General features: G+C 40.3%; 2 protein-coding genes across 6 annotated transcripts in view; both read left to right on the forward strand.

Moving 5' to 3' along the window:
• The window catches only part of fkbp15b (FKBP prolyl isomerase 15b), a 52,670-nt gene extending 47,094 nt beyond the window's left edge, over nt 1–5,576 (forward strand). For 3 of the 4 annotated variants that reach the window (XM_034171308.1, XM_034171310.1, XM_034171309.1), the window contains 3 exons: nt 2,270–2,958; nt 3,809–3,917; nt 5,042–5,576. In XM_034171308.1, the coding sequence (XP_034027199.1) occupies nt 2,270–2,958; nt 3,809–3,917; nt 5,042–5,116 (873 nt within the window). In that variant the 3' untranslated portion in view covers nt 5,117–5,576. The remainder of the gene's footprint in view (nt 1–2,269; nt 2,959–3,808; nt 3,918–5,041) is intronic. The other variant, XM_034171311.1, reaches the window with a different exon arrangement.
• Nucleotides 1,252–16,459, forward strand: LOC117511292 (M-phase-specific PLK1-interacting protein-like). 2 transcript variants are annotated; one of them, XM_034171314.1, is made up of 3 exons: nt 1,252–1,284; nt 9,363–9,716; nt 15,368–16,459. In XM_034171314.1, exons 2-3 carry the CDS (start codon nt 9,381–9,383, stop codon nt 15,491–15,493), a joined length of 462 nt encoding a protein of 153 aa, XP_034027205.1. In that variant the 5' UTR covers nt 1,252–1,284; nt 9,363–9,380; the 3' UTR covers nt 15,494–16,459. The 2 variants fall into 2 exon arrangements, with proteins under 2 accessions (XP_034027205.1, XP_034027203.1); XM_034171312.1 differs by lacking the exon at nt 1,252–1,284 and having other exon boundaries at nt 9,250–9,716.
• The last annotated feature ends 697 nt before the right edge of the window (nt 16,460–17,156 follow it).

Below are 17,156 nucleotides of genomic sequence, written 5' to 3' on the forward strand. Positions count from 1 at the left end.
GGTCACTCGTGGCTCACTAGAGGCTGATACCTAGCACATGTGAGGAACATAGAGGTGCCTTAAGCGTGGTTCACACGACAGGATTTTAAAATTATATTTAGGTTTCCAAAACCTGAGAGACCACACACGTGAAGATAAAAAATCATAGCTCCAACAGGTTTGGTCGTACAGTGTGTGGTGTTCAGCCACACAGTAAGGACTACAATACCACACACGAACAGATTTCACACATGAACATTCACAGCTCAGACAGGAAATCTCGCAAAATCTCTCGAGATTAAACGTGACTTCAGAATAAACAAACTGAGGTATTTTGTGGACTATTTAAAACAGAGGGAAAAAAACGATACAAAAAGAAAAAGAAAAGGCGTTCTTTAAAGGAGTGGAGACAGGGCGACCACCGGACTTTCTGGTAAGTCAGAACAGCTGTTTTGATTTTATTTTCCGCTCCGTGCGTCCGTCACCTTGCTTTCTGATTGGCAACACAACACAGCGATATTGGCCAAAAAAATCCAACATATTGAATATCCCCGATTTGCGATCGGAGCGCTCCTGACGCCCTTCCGAGCAGATCCGAGCGCTCTGAACACACCACACACAGGAGGAATATCTGATAAGATTATCTTTAGCATCATCACGATTGTTGGGACGTCCTTAAGATTGTCGGAAGGGGAAGATCGGGTCCGATATCTGCCTAATTATCCTGCCGTGTGAACCCGGCCTTAGTTGCGGATACGTGACGGCTTAAAACGTGGACCATTCTTCAAATAATCTCTGACACACCCATGCGTGGCTCATTATTCATGGCTTATTATTTGGTGGGACTGAGGCTTAAGGCCCTTCTCCCCTGATCGCTCAGTTTAGACTGGCGGCCAGCTCTAGAAAGAGTCCTGGTGGATCTGAACTTCCATTTACAGATGATGGAGGCAGCAGAAATGTTTCTGTACCCTTCCTCAGATTTGTGCTTGAGACAGTCCTGTCGCAAAGGTCTACAGACAACTCCTTTGACTGTCAACTGTGGGACCTTATATGTAGACAGGTATGTGTCTTTCCAAATCATGTCCAATCAACTGAATTTTGAACTCAATTTCCCTGAGGGAGTCTTCCAAAGGGATAAATAAGGTTCTGTCTAATCTAATTTACCACAGGTGGACTCCCATTATCAGTAGACACATCTCAAGGATGATCAGTGGAAACAGGATGCACCTGAGCTCAATTTTGAGCTTCATGGCAAAGGCTGTGAATACTTATGAACGTGTGATTTCTTAGTTTTTTTTAATTATTTTTTTTTATATAAATTTACAAAAATCTCAAAACTTTTTCACATTGTCATTATGGGGTATTGTATGTAGAATTTTTGAGGAACAAATGAATTTCATCCATTTTGGAATAAGGCTGTAATATAAAATGTAGAAAAAGTGAAGTGCTGTGAATACATTCTGGATGCACTGTATAATTAAATGTAACAAATTCACTGTTTCGCAGTTGTGAATTTCTCGTGGTCTGTGACTCAAGCGAGAGGTCTGTTTCAGCAGAGTTCCAGTTTAGGACACAGTGTAAATACACCTTGTGAAGTATGAACAACATCGGGGCACAGCAGACGTTCATCACAGGTGCTACACCTCCTCTAGATAACCCTCTCACCTCATGAACTCACCGAATCGACGCCATCCATATCCTCGCTAGCCCCATTGTTTACATGGCTTTGAAACACCGGAACTCTGCTGACACCACGGTGCATTCTGGGAAGCACAGGGGGATTATGGGAAACATTAAAGTATTGAATTGTATAATTAACAATAAATGAAAAGAAATTTGTCAACCTTGTCAAATTTTTCCACATAATCTCATTTGAAATATTTAGCTTTCCTTGTGTTTCAAATCATTCTGATAATTTGCCCTTTGTGCTTCAAACAGTATTTTCACATTTTTGAGTTGTGCTGTATGTGCACCCGTCTGTGAAGGTTATATATTTTATATATTTTCTTACCAAACATTAGGTTAGTTTATTTATATATTTTTCAAATGGTTTGGTACATATTTAATTAATTTGTTCCTATGTCTCTGATGAATCCTTCCAAATATGATGTACATGTCAGATTTTGTTGTTTGCCATCGCATTGATTTAAATACATAGTTTTCTCTTGTTTCTTGGTGTCAATGGAAAATAAAATCTTTATTCTTTGACGGGCAACACAGGAAGATATTTGATTTCTGTATGAGGTCCTTACATTCTTCAGTCTTTAATGTGTTTTTTTTCTTTCCTCAGAATGTAACTCTGCAGCTGCTTAGTGATGCAGGAAAATCACCACCGACACAAGTGAGGGAAAAGGAAAATGTAGAAGAGGAGGATGAAGAAAATGAAGTGAAACATCAAACTGAGGAACTTCATCAGAATGTGAATGGAGATGGAGGAACCGGAGAGGAAGAAAAGGAGGGTGAACATTCAGGTGATTTGGAATCTCAGCAACCTGACAAAGTCCAGATGGAAGAGGAAGTTACGATGGAGATGGAGGCACCAATCACAACAGAATCAGTGACACAGAGCCAGTCAGAAGCTTCACATGGTCATCTGGTTTCAGGCACTGAGTCAGCACCACAGGAGACACCAGGCACTGAGTCAGCACCACAGGAGACACCAGACACTGAGTCAGCACCACAGGAGACACCAGACACTGAGTCAGCACCACAGGAGACACCCGTAACGGGCATGCAGCACGAGCAGGAACCACAGTGTGAACCTTCTGAGGAGAGTTCAGGAGTCTCCTGTGAGTCTCCAGATTCAAATGAAGTCACTGAGAGTTCACCACCAGATGGAAACGCTGCTGTGAGCGATGAGGTGGTCGAAGGAGATGCTGAAGGAGAGCAGGTCACTGCCTCTGAGAAAGTCTTTGCACCTCCTGCTAACCCACCACCCCTACCACAGGAACTTCCTCAAACCACTGCAGAAGTACCAGAGTAAGTGCTACGCTAGCTCTGCTAGTATGGATAGCAGCTAATATTACACAATGTCGTACTGTCCGGTGTCCCTCACTGCACACAGGACAGCAGGGAGAAGCTACTGGGTGATGTTAGTGTGATCAGTACTATACAGTTGGGTCCATAAGTATTTGGACAGCTGTGCACTTTTTGCAGTTTTGCGTCAAAATGTGCTTTTATTGTATACGTTATGCTAAACAAATCCTCTGTGACGTCATAGGTGCGTTTTCTGAAAAGCAGTTTTGAAGCTCAAATAGTGCTAAATGCTGCCATCTTGACAGTAACTCCGCCTAACTCCTGGCAAAGCCATGAAGGGCCGAAGTGGTGCATGGGTAAAACCGACATGACCCGGACGGGATGACTAAAGCCCAAACTTCGGCTTTGGATTAATATAAATATCACATTAACCATTTGGGAGTTTCAGCCAGTTGGATAAACTAAATACAATAACTGTTTTTCATACAAATTACATGTGAAGGGATGGATACCACAAACATTTCCACCTCACTGAATATGTCTTGGACTTCATTTACATCAAACATGAAGAATTAGGAACAGTATCGTAAATGTTTGAAGGAGGCATTTCTCAACAAGAGACTAGCGAGGGAAGCTGACCAGGTACCAAGGAAAACCCTTTCTTAAAAGATGTGAAATTTCATTTTGCCAGAAGGCACTTGGGAGGCTTGAGCCTGGATGTGATCTCTCACTTCTCGTGTAAATAATCTTTGTTGTGCCACTCCCACCACAAAACTGTGGCAGGTGATTTAAAAACAGGTGAAAGTTAAGTTGCATTTTTAATTTTGTTTCTCATTCTGTGTGCCTCTCACAGGCCAACCAAAGAAACTCCTGAGGAAAATGGAGAGGAGCTGTTTTTTGAGGTCCCCACTCCCACCAAGCGCCCTGCAGCACCCAGTGTGGAAGAAGAGGAAGATGAGCTGGTGAGGAAGGAGAACCGATCAGCCTGCACTTCAGCTGGTCCCTCTTCATACAGATTCACTAGATGCAATTTTATACTTGTGTTGCAAAATTATACCTCATTTTAATGAAGACAGCATATTTATATGGGGGGGATTCTATGGTGAATACTGTATTTTCTTTATAACGCCATGGTGCAGATGGACTACAGGAGGAAACGCGTGTGCGGGTTTGAGATGAGCTGTGACCTGACCCACTTGCTTGATGTGCATTCCCACAGCGTGCACGTTGACGTCTTGTAAATCGATTCAGAGGTGTTATCTGGTTACAAAAACAGTGTTTTTAGATTTAGAGGTGTTTATTTCTGGCTGACTTTTACAAAATGTATGAGAACCATGTTAGACTTACAGAATTGAGCTCTTTCTGAGTGTCTTTCACCAGTTTGATTTACTTTGTTTAAACAAGTAGCCAGCTGACGTCATGCTGCCTTTCTTTACTCCTAATGGCAGTCGCCATGTCCTTCCCAGCATCCCTTGTGAAGCTCAGGGGAAGCCCTCACGTGATTTATGACGTCACTACCAAATGTAGCTCTTGGTGTTTGATTGCTAGAATTTTTACCCTTCAGGGGTCAAAATTGTTTCCAGACAACATGAATTTTGATTATATTGGCAGTATCATATTATGAATCCCTTATTTAAATGCTAAGGAATGAAATTATAGTGGTGCCAAAGATAATTCTTCTTATGACTTAAATCTTAAAAACCCAGAGGCTGTACAGCTTTAAAATATCATAGCATATGCAAATAGCATATCAACTTAACCACAGATGTTAGTGCATACTTACAGTACATACAAACATACTTTTACAAACATACAAACATACTTTTGATCATGAAGCTGCCATAATTCTAAATGTTAACTGGCTTTTTAAAAATTATTTTTAAAGGTGGTTTGCACTAATTTCCTCAAATTCAAAGAAAAAAAAATTTGGGGGGGGGGTCGTGGCAAACAGTAGATTTATCCTACGAATTGCCATTATTTGTAGTAGTAGTAGCAATATTATACTATGAGCGTTTCATCAATATGTATTTGTTAAACATTAGTTTCATCCATATCACTTGACAACTATCCATTATCTTGTGTTCAGAACTTGAAGGGCCGTCCTCCACCAACACCACTATTTGGTGATGAGGACGACGACGATCTGGATTGGATGAACTGAGACGCACGTAAAATAAAGTCGGAATAATCAGCACTACAAAGATGTGGTGGAGGACAAGCGCCGTCTGTCCAGCGATGCAGTGAGGACAAATCTTGCCTCTACTGGGACCTGGTTTGACGGTGTTGTAGGATGTCCTGGTGCTTGGTCCCGCTGACTGACAGATGCTGCTGCTGTGACAACAGAGATTTTAACTTTGAAATGAGAAGTCTGGAATTCTGTCCAATCAAGATCACTTTGTCCTATTGGTGGTAAACATTCTGCAGTGTCTGTTAAATCAGAAATGTTTTTAATGTAATTATAATGTGTGCGTGTGTTCAATCAAGTCATCCTGTTGTTACTCATTTCCTAATGCACCATTATGTATTTTAATTGTTCGCAAGGCTCTTTGAGAAATTGAATTTTACATGTTTTTTGCTAACCTGAGTTTGATGAAGAAAAATAAAGGTCAGGAGTTCTGTATTTACATTTTTGTTTTATCTGGAGTAGTGTGGCACACATTGGAAATGCCAAATCTTGGGAATTGAGTTTTTCTATTTTTAACCTTTGTTCAATTCATGTGCATTCCATCACTCTAAATTCAGTGTTTTTGCATTTATTTAGTTTTTATGAGTGGAAGAAATGGATGAACAAGCACCTATTGGGAACACTCCTGGTTAGCTAATGGATCATGATACCTGATAATGACACGTGCAACGTGTCAAAACATAAGAAAATGTCACGTGATACCTGAAATAAGGCAACGCTAAAAGCAGATCTGATGTAAGGGGTCAAACAGGAAACTTCCCTGCTTCTCCATAGGAACAAATAAAAAAGTGCAGTACAGATGGTGCAGTACAATGACTGCTCATCATACCGAGTTATCGGTACAAAATGTCACATGATATCGAAACTTGGTGAGTGAAAAAAAACAATCAAGTGCCAATTATGTATGCTTGCATTACTTTAACCTTGCTTAAGGGCAAAGGTGGGGATAAACAGGGTGGATGATGTCTGCCACTGATGGGCCTGTATGTTCCATGTGTAATATTAGTTGAAAAATGTCAGTGGCTTTTTTTTTCACAATTTTCTTCATTAGTTACCATTATTGGGAGTTTTATAGCCTTTGTTGTAAATTGACAATTGCTTTTGAAAAACAATAATGACATGTTATCAGTAAGGAATTTATTAGAAAATGATATGCATAATAACGCCTGTTCAGCTCTGCTTTAGAAAACTTTATGCAACATTAAACGGCTGGGTTTTATTTATTTATTGTGCATATTGGAGGAGGGGAACAGACAAAATTCCCTTGTGTGTGTGTGTGTGTGTGTGTGTGTGTGTGTGTGTGTGTGTGTGTGGTGTGTGTGTGTGTGTGTGTGTGTGTGTGTGTGTGTGTGTGTGTGTGTGTGTGTGTGTGTGTGTGTGTGTGTGTGTGTGTGTGTGTGTATATATATATATATATATATATATATATATATATATATATATATATATATATATATATATATATATTAGGGTGCATCAAATTTGAATGGGAAATTTTAATTTCAAAATATGAAATTTGTTCCAGTTAACATAAAAATGACTTTGGCAAAGTTTTGAGGAATTCCATTGAGATTTAGAGGTGCCACCTAACACATGGACTTTTGTGAAAGTGCAAAAAAAAATGTGCAGTTTTTAGTCTAATTGCCAAACGGGCCGAGCAGCAGTGCAGAGTACCCGACCTTCCTGGAGTCCCTGGGAGGGGTACAAGATAGCGCTCCAACTGGGGATTCCATTGTTCTCCTGGGGGATTTCAATGCCCACGTGGGCGGCGACAGTGAGACCTGGAGGGGGGTGATCAGGAAGCACGGCCTCCCCAATCTGAACCCGAGTGGTGTTCAGTTGTTGGACTTCTGTGCTAGTCACAGTTTGTCCATCACAAACACCATGTTCGAGCACAAGGGTGTCCATAAGTGCACGTGGCACCAGGACACCCTGAGCCGGAGGTCGGTGATCAACTTTGTAGTCGTATCATCTGACCTTCGGCCACGTGCCTCGGACACTCGAGTGAAGAGAGGGGCAGAGCTGTCGACTGATCACCTGATGGTGAGTTGGATCCGCTGGGAGGTGAGGAAGCCGGTCAGACCTGGCAGGCCCAAACATATCGTGAGGGTCTGCTGGGAATGACTGGTGGAACCCTCTGTCAGCGAGGTCTTCAACTCCCACCTCCGGGAGAGCTTCTCCCAGATCCCGGGGGAGGTTGGAGACATGGAGTCCGAGTGGACCATGTTCTCCACCTCCATTGTTGATGCGGCCGCTCGTAGCTGTGGTCACAAGGTCTCTGGTGCCTGTCGCGGCGGCAATCCCCGAACCCGGTGGTGGACGCCGGAAGTAAGGGATGCTGTCAAGCTGAAGAAGGAGTCCTACTTATCTTTGTTGGCAGGTGGGACCCCAGAGGCAGCTGACAGGCCAAGCGTGCCACAGCCCGTGCGGTCGCAGAGGCAAAAGCTCGGATCTGGGAGGAGTTCGGGGAGGCCATGGAGGAGGACTATCTGTCGGCCTCGAAGAGATTCTGGCAAACCGTCCGACGCCTCAGGAGGTGGAAGCAGCTCTCTACCAGCACTGTTTACGGTGCGGGTAGGGAGCTGTTGACCCTGACTGGGGATGTTGTCAGGCGGTGGAAGGAATACTTCGAGGATCTCCTCAGTCCCATCGTCACGTCTTCCGAAGAGGAAGCAGAGACTGGGGACTCAGAGGCGGACTCATCCATTACCCAGGCCAAAGTCACCGAGGTGGTCAGAAAGCTCCTCTGTGGCAAGGATCCTGGGGTGGATGAAATCCGTCCTGAGTACCTTAAGTCTCTGGATGTTGTGGGACTGTCTTGGCTGACACGCCTCTGCAACATCGTGTGGCGATCGGGGACAGTGCCTCTGGATTTTGTGGATCTGGAGAAGGCATTCAAAGTGTCACTCGGGACACCCTGTGGGGGTGCTCCGGGAGTCCGGAGTCCAGAGTCCTTTGCTAAGGGCTATCCGGTCCCTGTACAACCGCAGCAGGAGCTTAGTTCGCATTGCCGGTAGTAAGTCAAACCTGTTTCCAGTGCACCTTGGCCTCCGCCAGGGCTGCCCTTTGTCACCAGTTCTGTTCATTATTTTTATGGACAGAATTTCTAGGCGCAGCCAGGGTGTAGAGGGGGTCTGGTTTGGGAACCACAGAATCTTGTCACTGCTGTTTGCGGATGATGTGGTTCTGTTGGCTTCGTCAAATCAGGACCGCCAGCGTGCACTGGGTCGGTTTGCAGCCGAGTGTGAAGCATCCGGGATGAGAAGCAGCACCTTCAAATCCGAGGCCATGGTTCTCAACCGGAAAAAGGTGCTTTGCCCTCTTCATGTCAGTGGAGTGTCCTTGCCTCAAGTGGAGGTGTTTAAGTATCTCGGGGTCTTGTTCACGAGTGAGGGACGGATGGAGCGTGAGATCGATAGATGGATCGGTGCAGCATCTGCAGTAATGCGGTCGCTGTATCGGACCGTCGTGGTGAAGAGAGAGCTGAGTAGGGGGGCAAAGCTCTCGATTTACCGATCGATCTACGTTCCGATCCTCACCTATGGTCGTTTTGACCGTTGGGGTTTTTCTGTAATTATTGTATGGCTTTTGCCTTACAATATAAAGCGCCTTGGGGCAACTGTTTGTTGTGATTTGGCGCTATATAAATAAAATTGATATTTGATATTGAGATATATATATATATAAAGTTGCTCTTTGGTGAGTTTACCGTAAATAAAATTTAAAATTACATCAGTTACTGGTATTAAAGCAATGTTTCTGTGTAGGCTCTGTTGTCCAGGTGGTTTCCATAGTAGAGAAGCTTGAATCTTGGACTGGACTGGGTTGCTTCAAACCCAGTCCAGTCCAAGATTCAAGCTTCTCTACTATGGTATTAAAGCACTTAAAACATGACCACCTTAAATTAAAGTTCTTTATTTGAATTTAATATTTGTACAGTAACTTATTTATATATGTATTTTTTGTATATGATTGCAGTCGATATAAAAATGTTTTTCAGTATTACTAAGTTTTAAAACGCCCGTTGAAGCTCGTGTACCGAATTCAGCTGGCCGTTAGGGGTCGCTGCAGTTTACGCAGCAGAGCTCCGTGTTTCATTTCAGGCTTCCGGTTTGTGTGGCGTTGAGTTCGCTTTTCGGGTTTTAGTTGCAGTTTCCGATAGCGTGAAAGGAGGAGTTTTAAACGTCTCGACTTTTTTTTTTTTAAATTATTATTTAAATAAATAAGTTACAGCATCCACATGTACCGAGGCTCCGCAGGTCCGCGGCCTGGTGGGCGGTTTCCGTCCCCGTCGTCGAGTTGGTCTTACACCGGAGCTCGCTCCCCGTCAGGCGGACCCACCTACGGAAGCTTCGGGCCTCGCGGGGCTTCTCCCCGCGGCGGTCCCAGATATTCTCCGCATTCTCCTGGGTACTCCCCGGGCTCGCACAGAGGATTCAGCGAGGCCTCTCCGGCTGGACCTCGGTGCTTCGGAGACTCTCCGGTGGGTTTCGGCTTCGGAGGGAAGCAGCGACGCGGCAGCGACGGTTTCTGGAGTCCTCGTTCCTACAGCCCGGCCTCAGCACACGGCTTCCAGGTAAGAACACAAACTACACGTGATTGTGACGGAGCCTTAAAACAGCTCCAGTTTGTTTGTTTGTGAGGGAATTGTTGATTTTACACATCAAAGTGGAGGGGGAAAAAAATTAAGTACGTTAGAAACCGGTATCTCAAAACGTTAAGTTTGAATTAGCCAATCAGAAGGCACCTGGATTGTCACTTGAATTCGAGCCCGGCATACCAAGGTGATGGACTCATACCCTAGTCCCTTAACCCTCTGGGGTCCGAGGGCATTTTTTGGACAGTTCAGGTCGCCTGGCATAAATGTTTTATTATTGCTGTTAACAGCTCTCCCTGCATCCCACAATCAAGTTTTATGTTATGTCTCTTTTTTTTTTTTTCATTTATTCAAAACAAACAGCAAACATAAACAACTGTTTATAAAGGTAATTTCAGGTCTTGTGTGAAAGTGTGCAAAAAAAGGTTCAAACAATAAACACAAATGCACATTTTGAACAATATATACAAAATGGTCTGTGTGTTTTGTTGTCCACTGATATGTAAACAGTGCTTTATGGAGAGAAAGCAACAGTTATCCAGTAACATTCACATGCAAACTAGTGGAGCAATCCTGATAGTTACACACTCTTTGTTTGAGCACATCAGATTGTCATCAGAGGCTCTCCATCTGCTCCTGCTTTCACTGATCACTGTGCGTAATGGCGCAGGGCGCACTGAGTATGTACTAATAGTACGTACTCATTGGAGCACCCAGGAGGCTATTCAAACGCGCCAACTAGTAAAATGTCACTCCTGAAAATGATCTTTGGCTTTTCACGTGAGGGAAATCTGCCCTACAATTGGATTTTGGAAAACCATGCGACGGTGAACCAATTCCGATTGGACACTCACATTGCGCACGTCATCACACAGCTTCTATGAGGAGTACAAAGATGGCGATTGCTGGCTCGAATGTCCGCGGAGTTAACTTTTCAGCAAAAAAAAAAAAAGGATGTTTATATCTCATATCATTCAAAAGTTATTTATAATGTAGTAAAGCTTGGTCTTAGCCATCGTATATGACGGCGTCTGCCCCAGAGGGTTAAAGGACCTCTTATTTCCAACTCGTCCTGTAATTATGATGTTACATCCCCAAACCCTACTTTGGTAGGAAGGGATGTGATTGATGCTATACAGGACACTAAAGTTAGTAAATGTGGTAGTAGTAAATGTAAAACTTGCAAATACATAGTAGAAGGAAATAACTTTAGTAGTAACACCACAGGTAGACAATTCAAGGTTAACCCACGTGAAGCAGAAATGACATGCAACACAAAAAATATAATTTACTTGATTAGCTGCAAAAAAATGTGGTATCCAGTACGTAGGAGAAACTAGCCAAACCCTTAGGAGTAGAATGAATAACCATAGACAGTGGCTTAATAAAATGTGATTTATTTTTATACCAACACTTTTGCTCATATGGTCATAATGTAGATGACATAGAGGTTATGCCTATAGAGGAAGTATTTTTGGAAGAGGGTGAATGCCTTAGCTTAGTCTCTAAACGATTACAAAGGAAGGAATACTGGTCCAAAGAACTAGCCACAATTTATCTGTATGGGCTTAATGACAATGTCAAAAAACTTGGTAATGTTTCTAAAAAAAGACATTGAAAATATTGTTATATGGACATGTTTTAACAAAAACAACGTAAGTTCAAAAAACGATCAGGTAAGCACAATAGACAACATGCAACTACAAAGACAGATTTAGAACTCAGATTAAAAGAACTAGTTAACAATTACAATAGACCTGGGTTAGTACATGAACTGATCACATTAATTTTTTTGGTTTTACGATGAAAACCTGGCATCCTAATAGCTTTAGCAAATACTATACTTTTAGAACAAAAATTACCTAACTATATTCCACTTGTCATAAAAGATTTAACTAGCTTTAGGTTAGGTTTACAAAAAATAGAAAAAATGACAATAACCAAAGATGATGATAATAAATCTTTCTTGAAAATTCCTTTTCGCAAAAAGCATTGAAATGATCAAACTATCACAGATTCTACATAGCAAACCAATCCAAAAAAAAAAACTATACTAAATTTCATCAGTGATTAAAATCCCCTCTGTTATTAGCTATTCATATACTAAATCTCTATAGCTGGTAAAGTTTTTAATTTCAAACAAAGCATAAAAAATTTAGAGTTTAAATTAGGTACTACAAACCTTAGCTGCGATTGTGACTTGTCTAATTTCAAATATGAGCCAACGGGACATATAATAACCAGTAATCTCAGAATAATTGAGAACGGGAAGCTTAGAAAATTACTTAGAAAAGGACCATCATTTTGAGAACAAAATAATATTGACTGAGACACAAACCTCATAATAGTTTTTAAAAAAAAAGCCATTAAGGATTACAAAAAACTTTTGGGCTAAAAAAGAAAAAGTAGATACTAGAACACTGGACGAATGGGAAGGTAGAGTATTAGAAACAGTTCAAATTAAGATAGACTTGGGGAAAAAAGGAAAAATCCATACAAAAACGTACTGTCCGACAAGGTTTGCCTAGAATACCTGAATAACTTTCAAAGACGTTTTGTTTTAGTACCAGCAGATAAAGCCAGCAACTATATCCTAATAGTTTGCAAAAAATATTACTTAGATGTAGTTTTCAAGGAACTCAACACTAATGATGGGACTAACCCACAAACATATATGTCTTATAATAGTCACATAGAAGATATTGTTACAAAACACCAAGAATTTATGACTAAATATAACATTAAAATTACTACTGATATGAAACAAATACCATCCTTCTACTGGCTTCCAAAAATGCAGAAAAATCCAATAGGTAGTAGATTTATAGCGGCCTCTAATGTATGTACTACTAAACCATTATCCCAACTACTAACCTCTAGCCTTAAATTAGTTAAACCTTTCAAACAATACTGCGAAGGCATAGCTCGTAACACTGGAGTTAGTCGTTTTTGGATTATTGATAATGCTACAGAGGTTTTAAATAAACTAAAAAAGTTAAACAAAACAAAAGTAGCTACACATTTTGATAGATTTAGATTTTTCTTTGATAGATTTAGATTTTTCCACGCTGTATACGAACATCTGACATGACCAACTTATATATAGTATCAGTGAACTAGTCAGAGAAGCTTTTAGAATTAGAGGTTCTAAATATATCGTTATTCGAAATGATAGCACAACATATTTGTCTAACACTACATCGACACGTTATAATGTAACTGAGGAAAATATGATTGAGCATATAGAATTCCTTGTAGACAATATCTATATAGAGGTTGGCAACAGAATTTTCAAACAAACAATAGGGATACCTATGGGAGCAGATTGTGCTCCACTTTTAGCTAACCTTTTCTTTTTTTATTATGAATATAAACTTAAAACTAATAGCCAGTCAACAAAAACCGTTAATACCTTCAGTTACATTGATGACCTACGTACTTTAAATAACCCTAATTTTGAGAATGAAATTAAAAATATTTATCCATCAGAATTAGAACTTTAAAAGACTACAGAAAACAATAAAAAACTCTCATACTTAGATATAGAGTTGAGCATTGTAGATAGACAGTTTAGAACAGCCGTTTTCGACAAACGGTGTTCAATTAGTCAGAATTGGTCGAATCTGTGGTAATTACCAAAGTTTTTCCACTAGACTCCATAAACTTACTAGTAATTTAGTTAAACAAGGGTTTCTGTATAACAAATTGGTTCTTCAGTTCAAAAGATTTTTTAATATATATCAAGAAATAAAATCTAAGTTTGGGGTTCCCATTAAAAAGCATGTAGAAGATGAAAATTTTTCTACCTGTATTAGCTAACCATAACCTAAAAATTAGGATAAACTTTAGATAAAACCTATTATATCTGAGCTTTTGTTGATATATTTACACTGCCTCAATTACAGCTTAGCCTATTAACTATTAATTATCTAATAACCTGCCTCGGCCTCATTCACCTTGTGTATATATGCCACTTTAATGTTTAACGTTTTAAGTGGTTACCAGGCCTACTACTGTTTACATTAGCTACATGAATGTTCGTTAGCTTGCCTGGAATTTATCCCTCTCCTTCATGTTAGTTATAGGCTAACCTGGCCTACATGTTGCTGCAGCCACAAGCCTCAAGCTCTCTTTAGCCGGGAATATTCCATCTTTATATCCTTTCACTAAGGTACTTATATCATGTGTCCATATACATTTCTGCACACTTTACTTTTTTTGTTCCCCTCTTTTTTTAATATTATTATATTTATTGAATAATTGGAGGAGTGGGGTATTATTAGTTATACCTAACAGCTAACGTTAGCTTATCTAGCCGGCTGTAGCACTGTTAATTGGTTCTTTTCTGTTTGATAACCCACGTTTATTCATACTTTTGTCCACATTTATTTTTATATGTATTTGTTAATACCGTTATTGTAGGTTTAACTACGCTGTTATACTTGTATACTAATTACCATTTTTGTTTCTTGTTAGCTTGCTAGGTACGGTTGGCTTATTAATAGCCAATTTAGCTCTTCCAACTAGCTTATTTTCGTTATTTACTATTTTATTTTAGATTTTGTAGATTTTAAATTGTTCATCAGTTTGTGTTCTTTATAAGATAACATATAGTACCTAAGTTCTTAGGTTTCCATTTGATAGCATATAGATTATGCTTTTTATTATTTTTTTACTTTATTATTTTACTACTAGTCTACATACCATCCATCCATTTTCTCCCGCTTTATCCGGAGTCGGGTCGCGGGGGCAGCAGCTCAAGCAAAAACGCCCAGACCTTCCGATCCACACACACCTCCCCCAGCTCCTCCGGGGGAACCCTGAGGCGTTCCCAAGCCAGCCGTGACACGTAGTCTACATACCAAAATACCTATACTACAATCTTCTCCTGTATTAATATTTAGGTTTTAAAACCTACTCTTGTATATTATAATACCATATTTTTTGTATATGTTGTTTATTACCCTTATTATTTATCAGTTATGTATATGATGTCTTATCTTTCTTATGTCTTATTTATTATTATGTATACTTTTTTCTTGAGCCGCTTGGGTGGGTAGGGAGAGTTCCCATGGGATAAAAAAGCTTTTCAACCTACCATCCCTGGTTCTCAAGACCAGGCACCTAAGTGGTTCTACTCTGCTCTTCTATTTTACTCTTCCTTTTTAGATATTTAGATATACCTTAGTATACTAGCATAGGTCTACCTTAGAATTGGAGTATAACATATAAGATATACCTACTGAATTTTCATGTCAATCTGTAAGATATCTGATACCCCTCCACGGGGCAGCTGGTGCCTGGTAATTGAAGGACAACGTCCTGGGAAAATTAAAAGAAGACAATGGACATGCATGGAAATGGTAGCGATGTCCAACATTGCTCACGTTACATTGCTCAGTTACAAAAAAAAAAAGTCTACTGTTACAAAATAGAAATTTGTGCAGCATACCTGGGTATATACTGACCTTAGTTGCTATTCTCTCCTTTGTTTTGAAGTCATTCTTTTGGTATTGTTGCAACTCAAGGCTCCTGTATGCTTTTCAACACAGGAAAATCAAGTAACTTTTATCATGCGATCAGTTTTATTTATTTTACCCATCTAACCTTTGACTTATTGTGTGCTTTAGGGCCGAGCATCCGATCACTCAGAGTCAATAGAAAATTATTTCAGCCCGGCAATGCTGCAGGATCCATGGGCAGGTTTGAAACCTGTCCCCGTCCCTGCGAACGCCTGTAACCGGACCGAGGACTGAGTGGATGACTGCCGTCAGGCTAACAGTACTTGTGTATGTTTGGCAGCTTCTCGGGACTGAAGGAGTTCAAAGATGCAGGACTGGTGGAAGATGGAAGGAAAATATGCCAGCGTGTCTGGATCTGGTGATTTATGTATGACTATGTAGTGTTTGAGAGTTTTACTCTGGCAGCTTGTGTACATAATGAAAGAATGTACACACAGTACTACATACAGTGGCGTGTAGGTTTTGTACTTTTGTTAACGGGCCTGTGGGCCTCCCCCCCCCCCCCCATTATTTTTAGTATTAATCTGAGATGTTCTTGTAAAAGTCAAGGATGCACTGAGTCTGAGGGGAGAAACTGAATTATTTATTTAATTCTTGTGCATGAATGAAATGTTCAAAGATGGCCAGCATTTTTTCGTTTTTTGTTCGGGGTCACCACAGCAGATACAGCCAGATCCACATTGGTATTTGGCACTAGTTTTACACCGGATGTTCGAGACCACTATCTGTGATCCATGCAGGTCACTCCCACAGGTCAGCTAGTGTGTGAACCGCTGGTTGATTGCAAAGTTCTTACAGTAGTGTGAAATTGGGTTCATTGACATGATGAATTGTTTTTAAAGTCATAACTGTAAATGCATAACTGTAAATTACAGTCAGAACTGTAAATAACTAGAGATGCAGGGTTGCAGTGAAATCAGGCGAGCAGGGAAATAGCAGCTGGAAGCTGTTTTTATCCAGAGGGATCGAACACTTCCATCAGACGCTCTTCACCCCTGACTCCTCTCAGCGTGTCCATGTCACATTAGTTCTACAAATCTTATTTTATTTTATTTTTTATTTTATTTTATTTTTTTGGGGAAAAAGCGCTTCCTCTCCCCATTCATTCTCCCTTAGCTGCTTTTGCTGTCATCACCTATAGAGGGCGCCCTATCCAAAAACATGACTGCATATTCTATTAAAGTTCCTTTGATGTCAAAATTTTAAATGTTTCCTGACCTTTATTTAACTCTTTTAATTGGTGAGTTTTAAAGGCTCACAGTGTCTTTTAATATGGGGTGTTGATGTTAAAGCTTTAAACTGTCAAAGGTCACACACAGATTTGATCAAATGCACCTAAAATTTAGCCTGAGTATAACCATGTTCATAAGTATTTGGACATTCGCACTGTTTATTTGAAATTAAACTGTCACAATGTGGTTGTAGTGCTGATGATCAGATGGATTAACCATGTAGGATTTTAAACCATGAGTGTGTTTTTTATTTATATATATATATATATATATATATATATATATATATATATATATATATATATATATATATATATATATATATATATATATATATATATATATATATATAATGCCTCAATTTACAGAGCTCATAACTACCTGGACAGATGAGAGCATTACATGAAAATCATCGGTTTTACAGCCAGTTTTCATTTGGTAACTGGATGAATACATGAACGCTTCCAAGTGAATCTGTCTTGGACATCATTTATATCAATCATTAAGCAATACACAGCATGACCGTGCTGTGCTCAGCTGACCGTGAGATCTTTTCAGTAACCTTTTGTGACTTTTGTGCATTATTTCACCGTGCTCCAACGCCTAAGGAAGACCTCTAACGGTCGAAGCATCGCGACGGAGCTCTTTTATCAGCTGGCCTTCAT

This window comes from Thalassophryne amazonica, chromosome 5, assembly GCF_902500255.1.
Source record: "Thalassophryne amazonica chromosome 5, fThaAma1.1, whole genome shotgun sequence".
Lineage (NCBI taxonomy): Eukaryota > Metazoa > Chordata > Actinopteri > Batrachoidiformes > Batrachoididae > Thalassophryne > Thalassophryne amazonica.

Excerpts from the sequence above, each read along its gene's own strand:
- LOC117511292 (XM_034171314.1), top strand. The coding sequence starts at position 9,381 with ATGTACCGAGGCTCCGCAGGTCCGCGGCCTGGTGGGCGGTTTCCGTCC. Across the intron at positions 9,717-15,367 it reads CCTCAGCACACGGCTTCCAG|GGCCGAGCATCCGATCACTC; the intron begins GTAAGAACACAA and ends TGTGTGCTTTAG.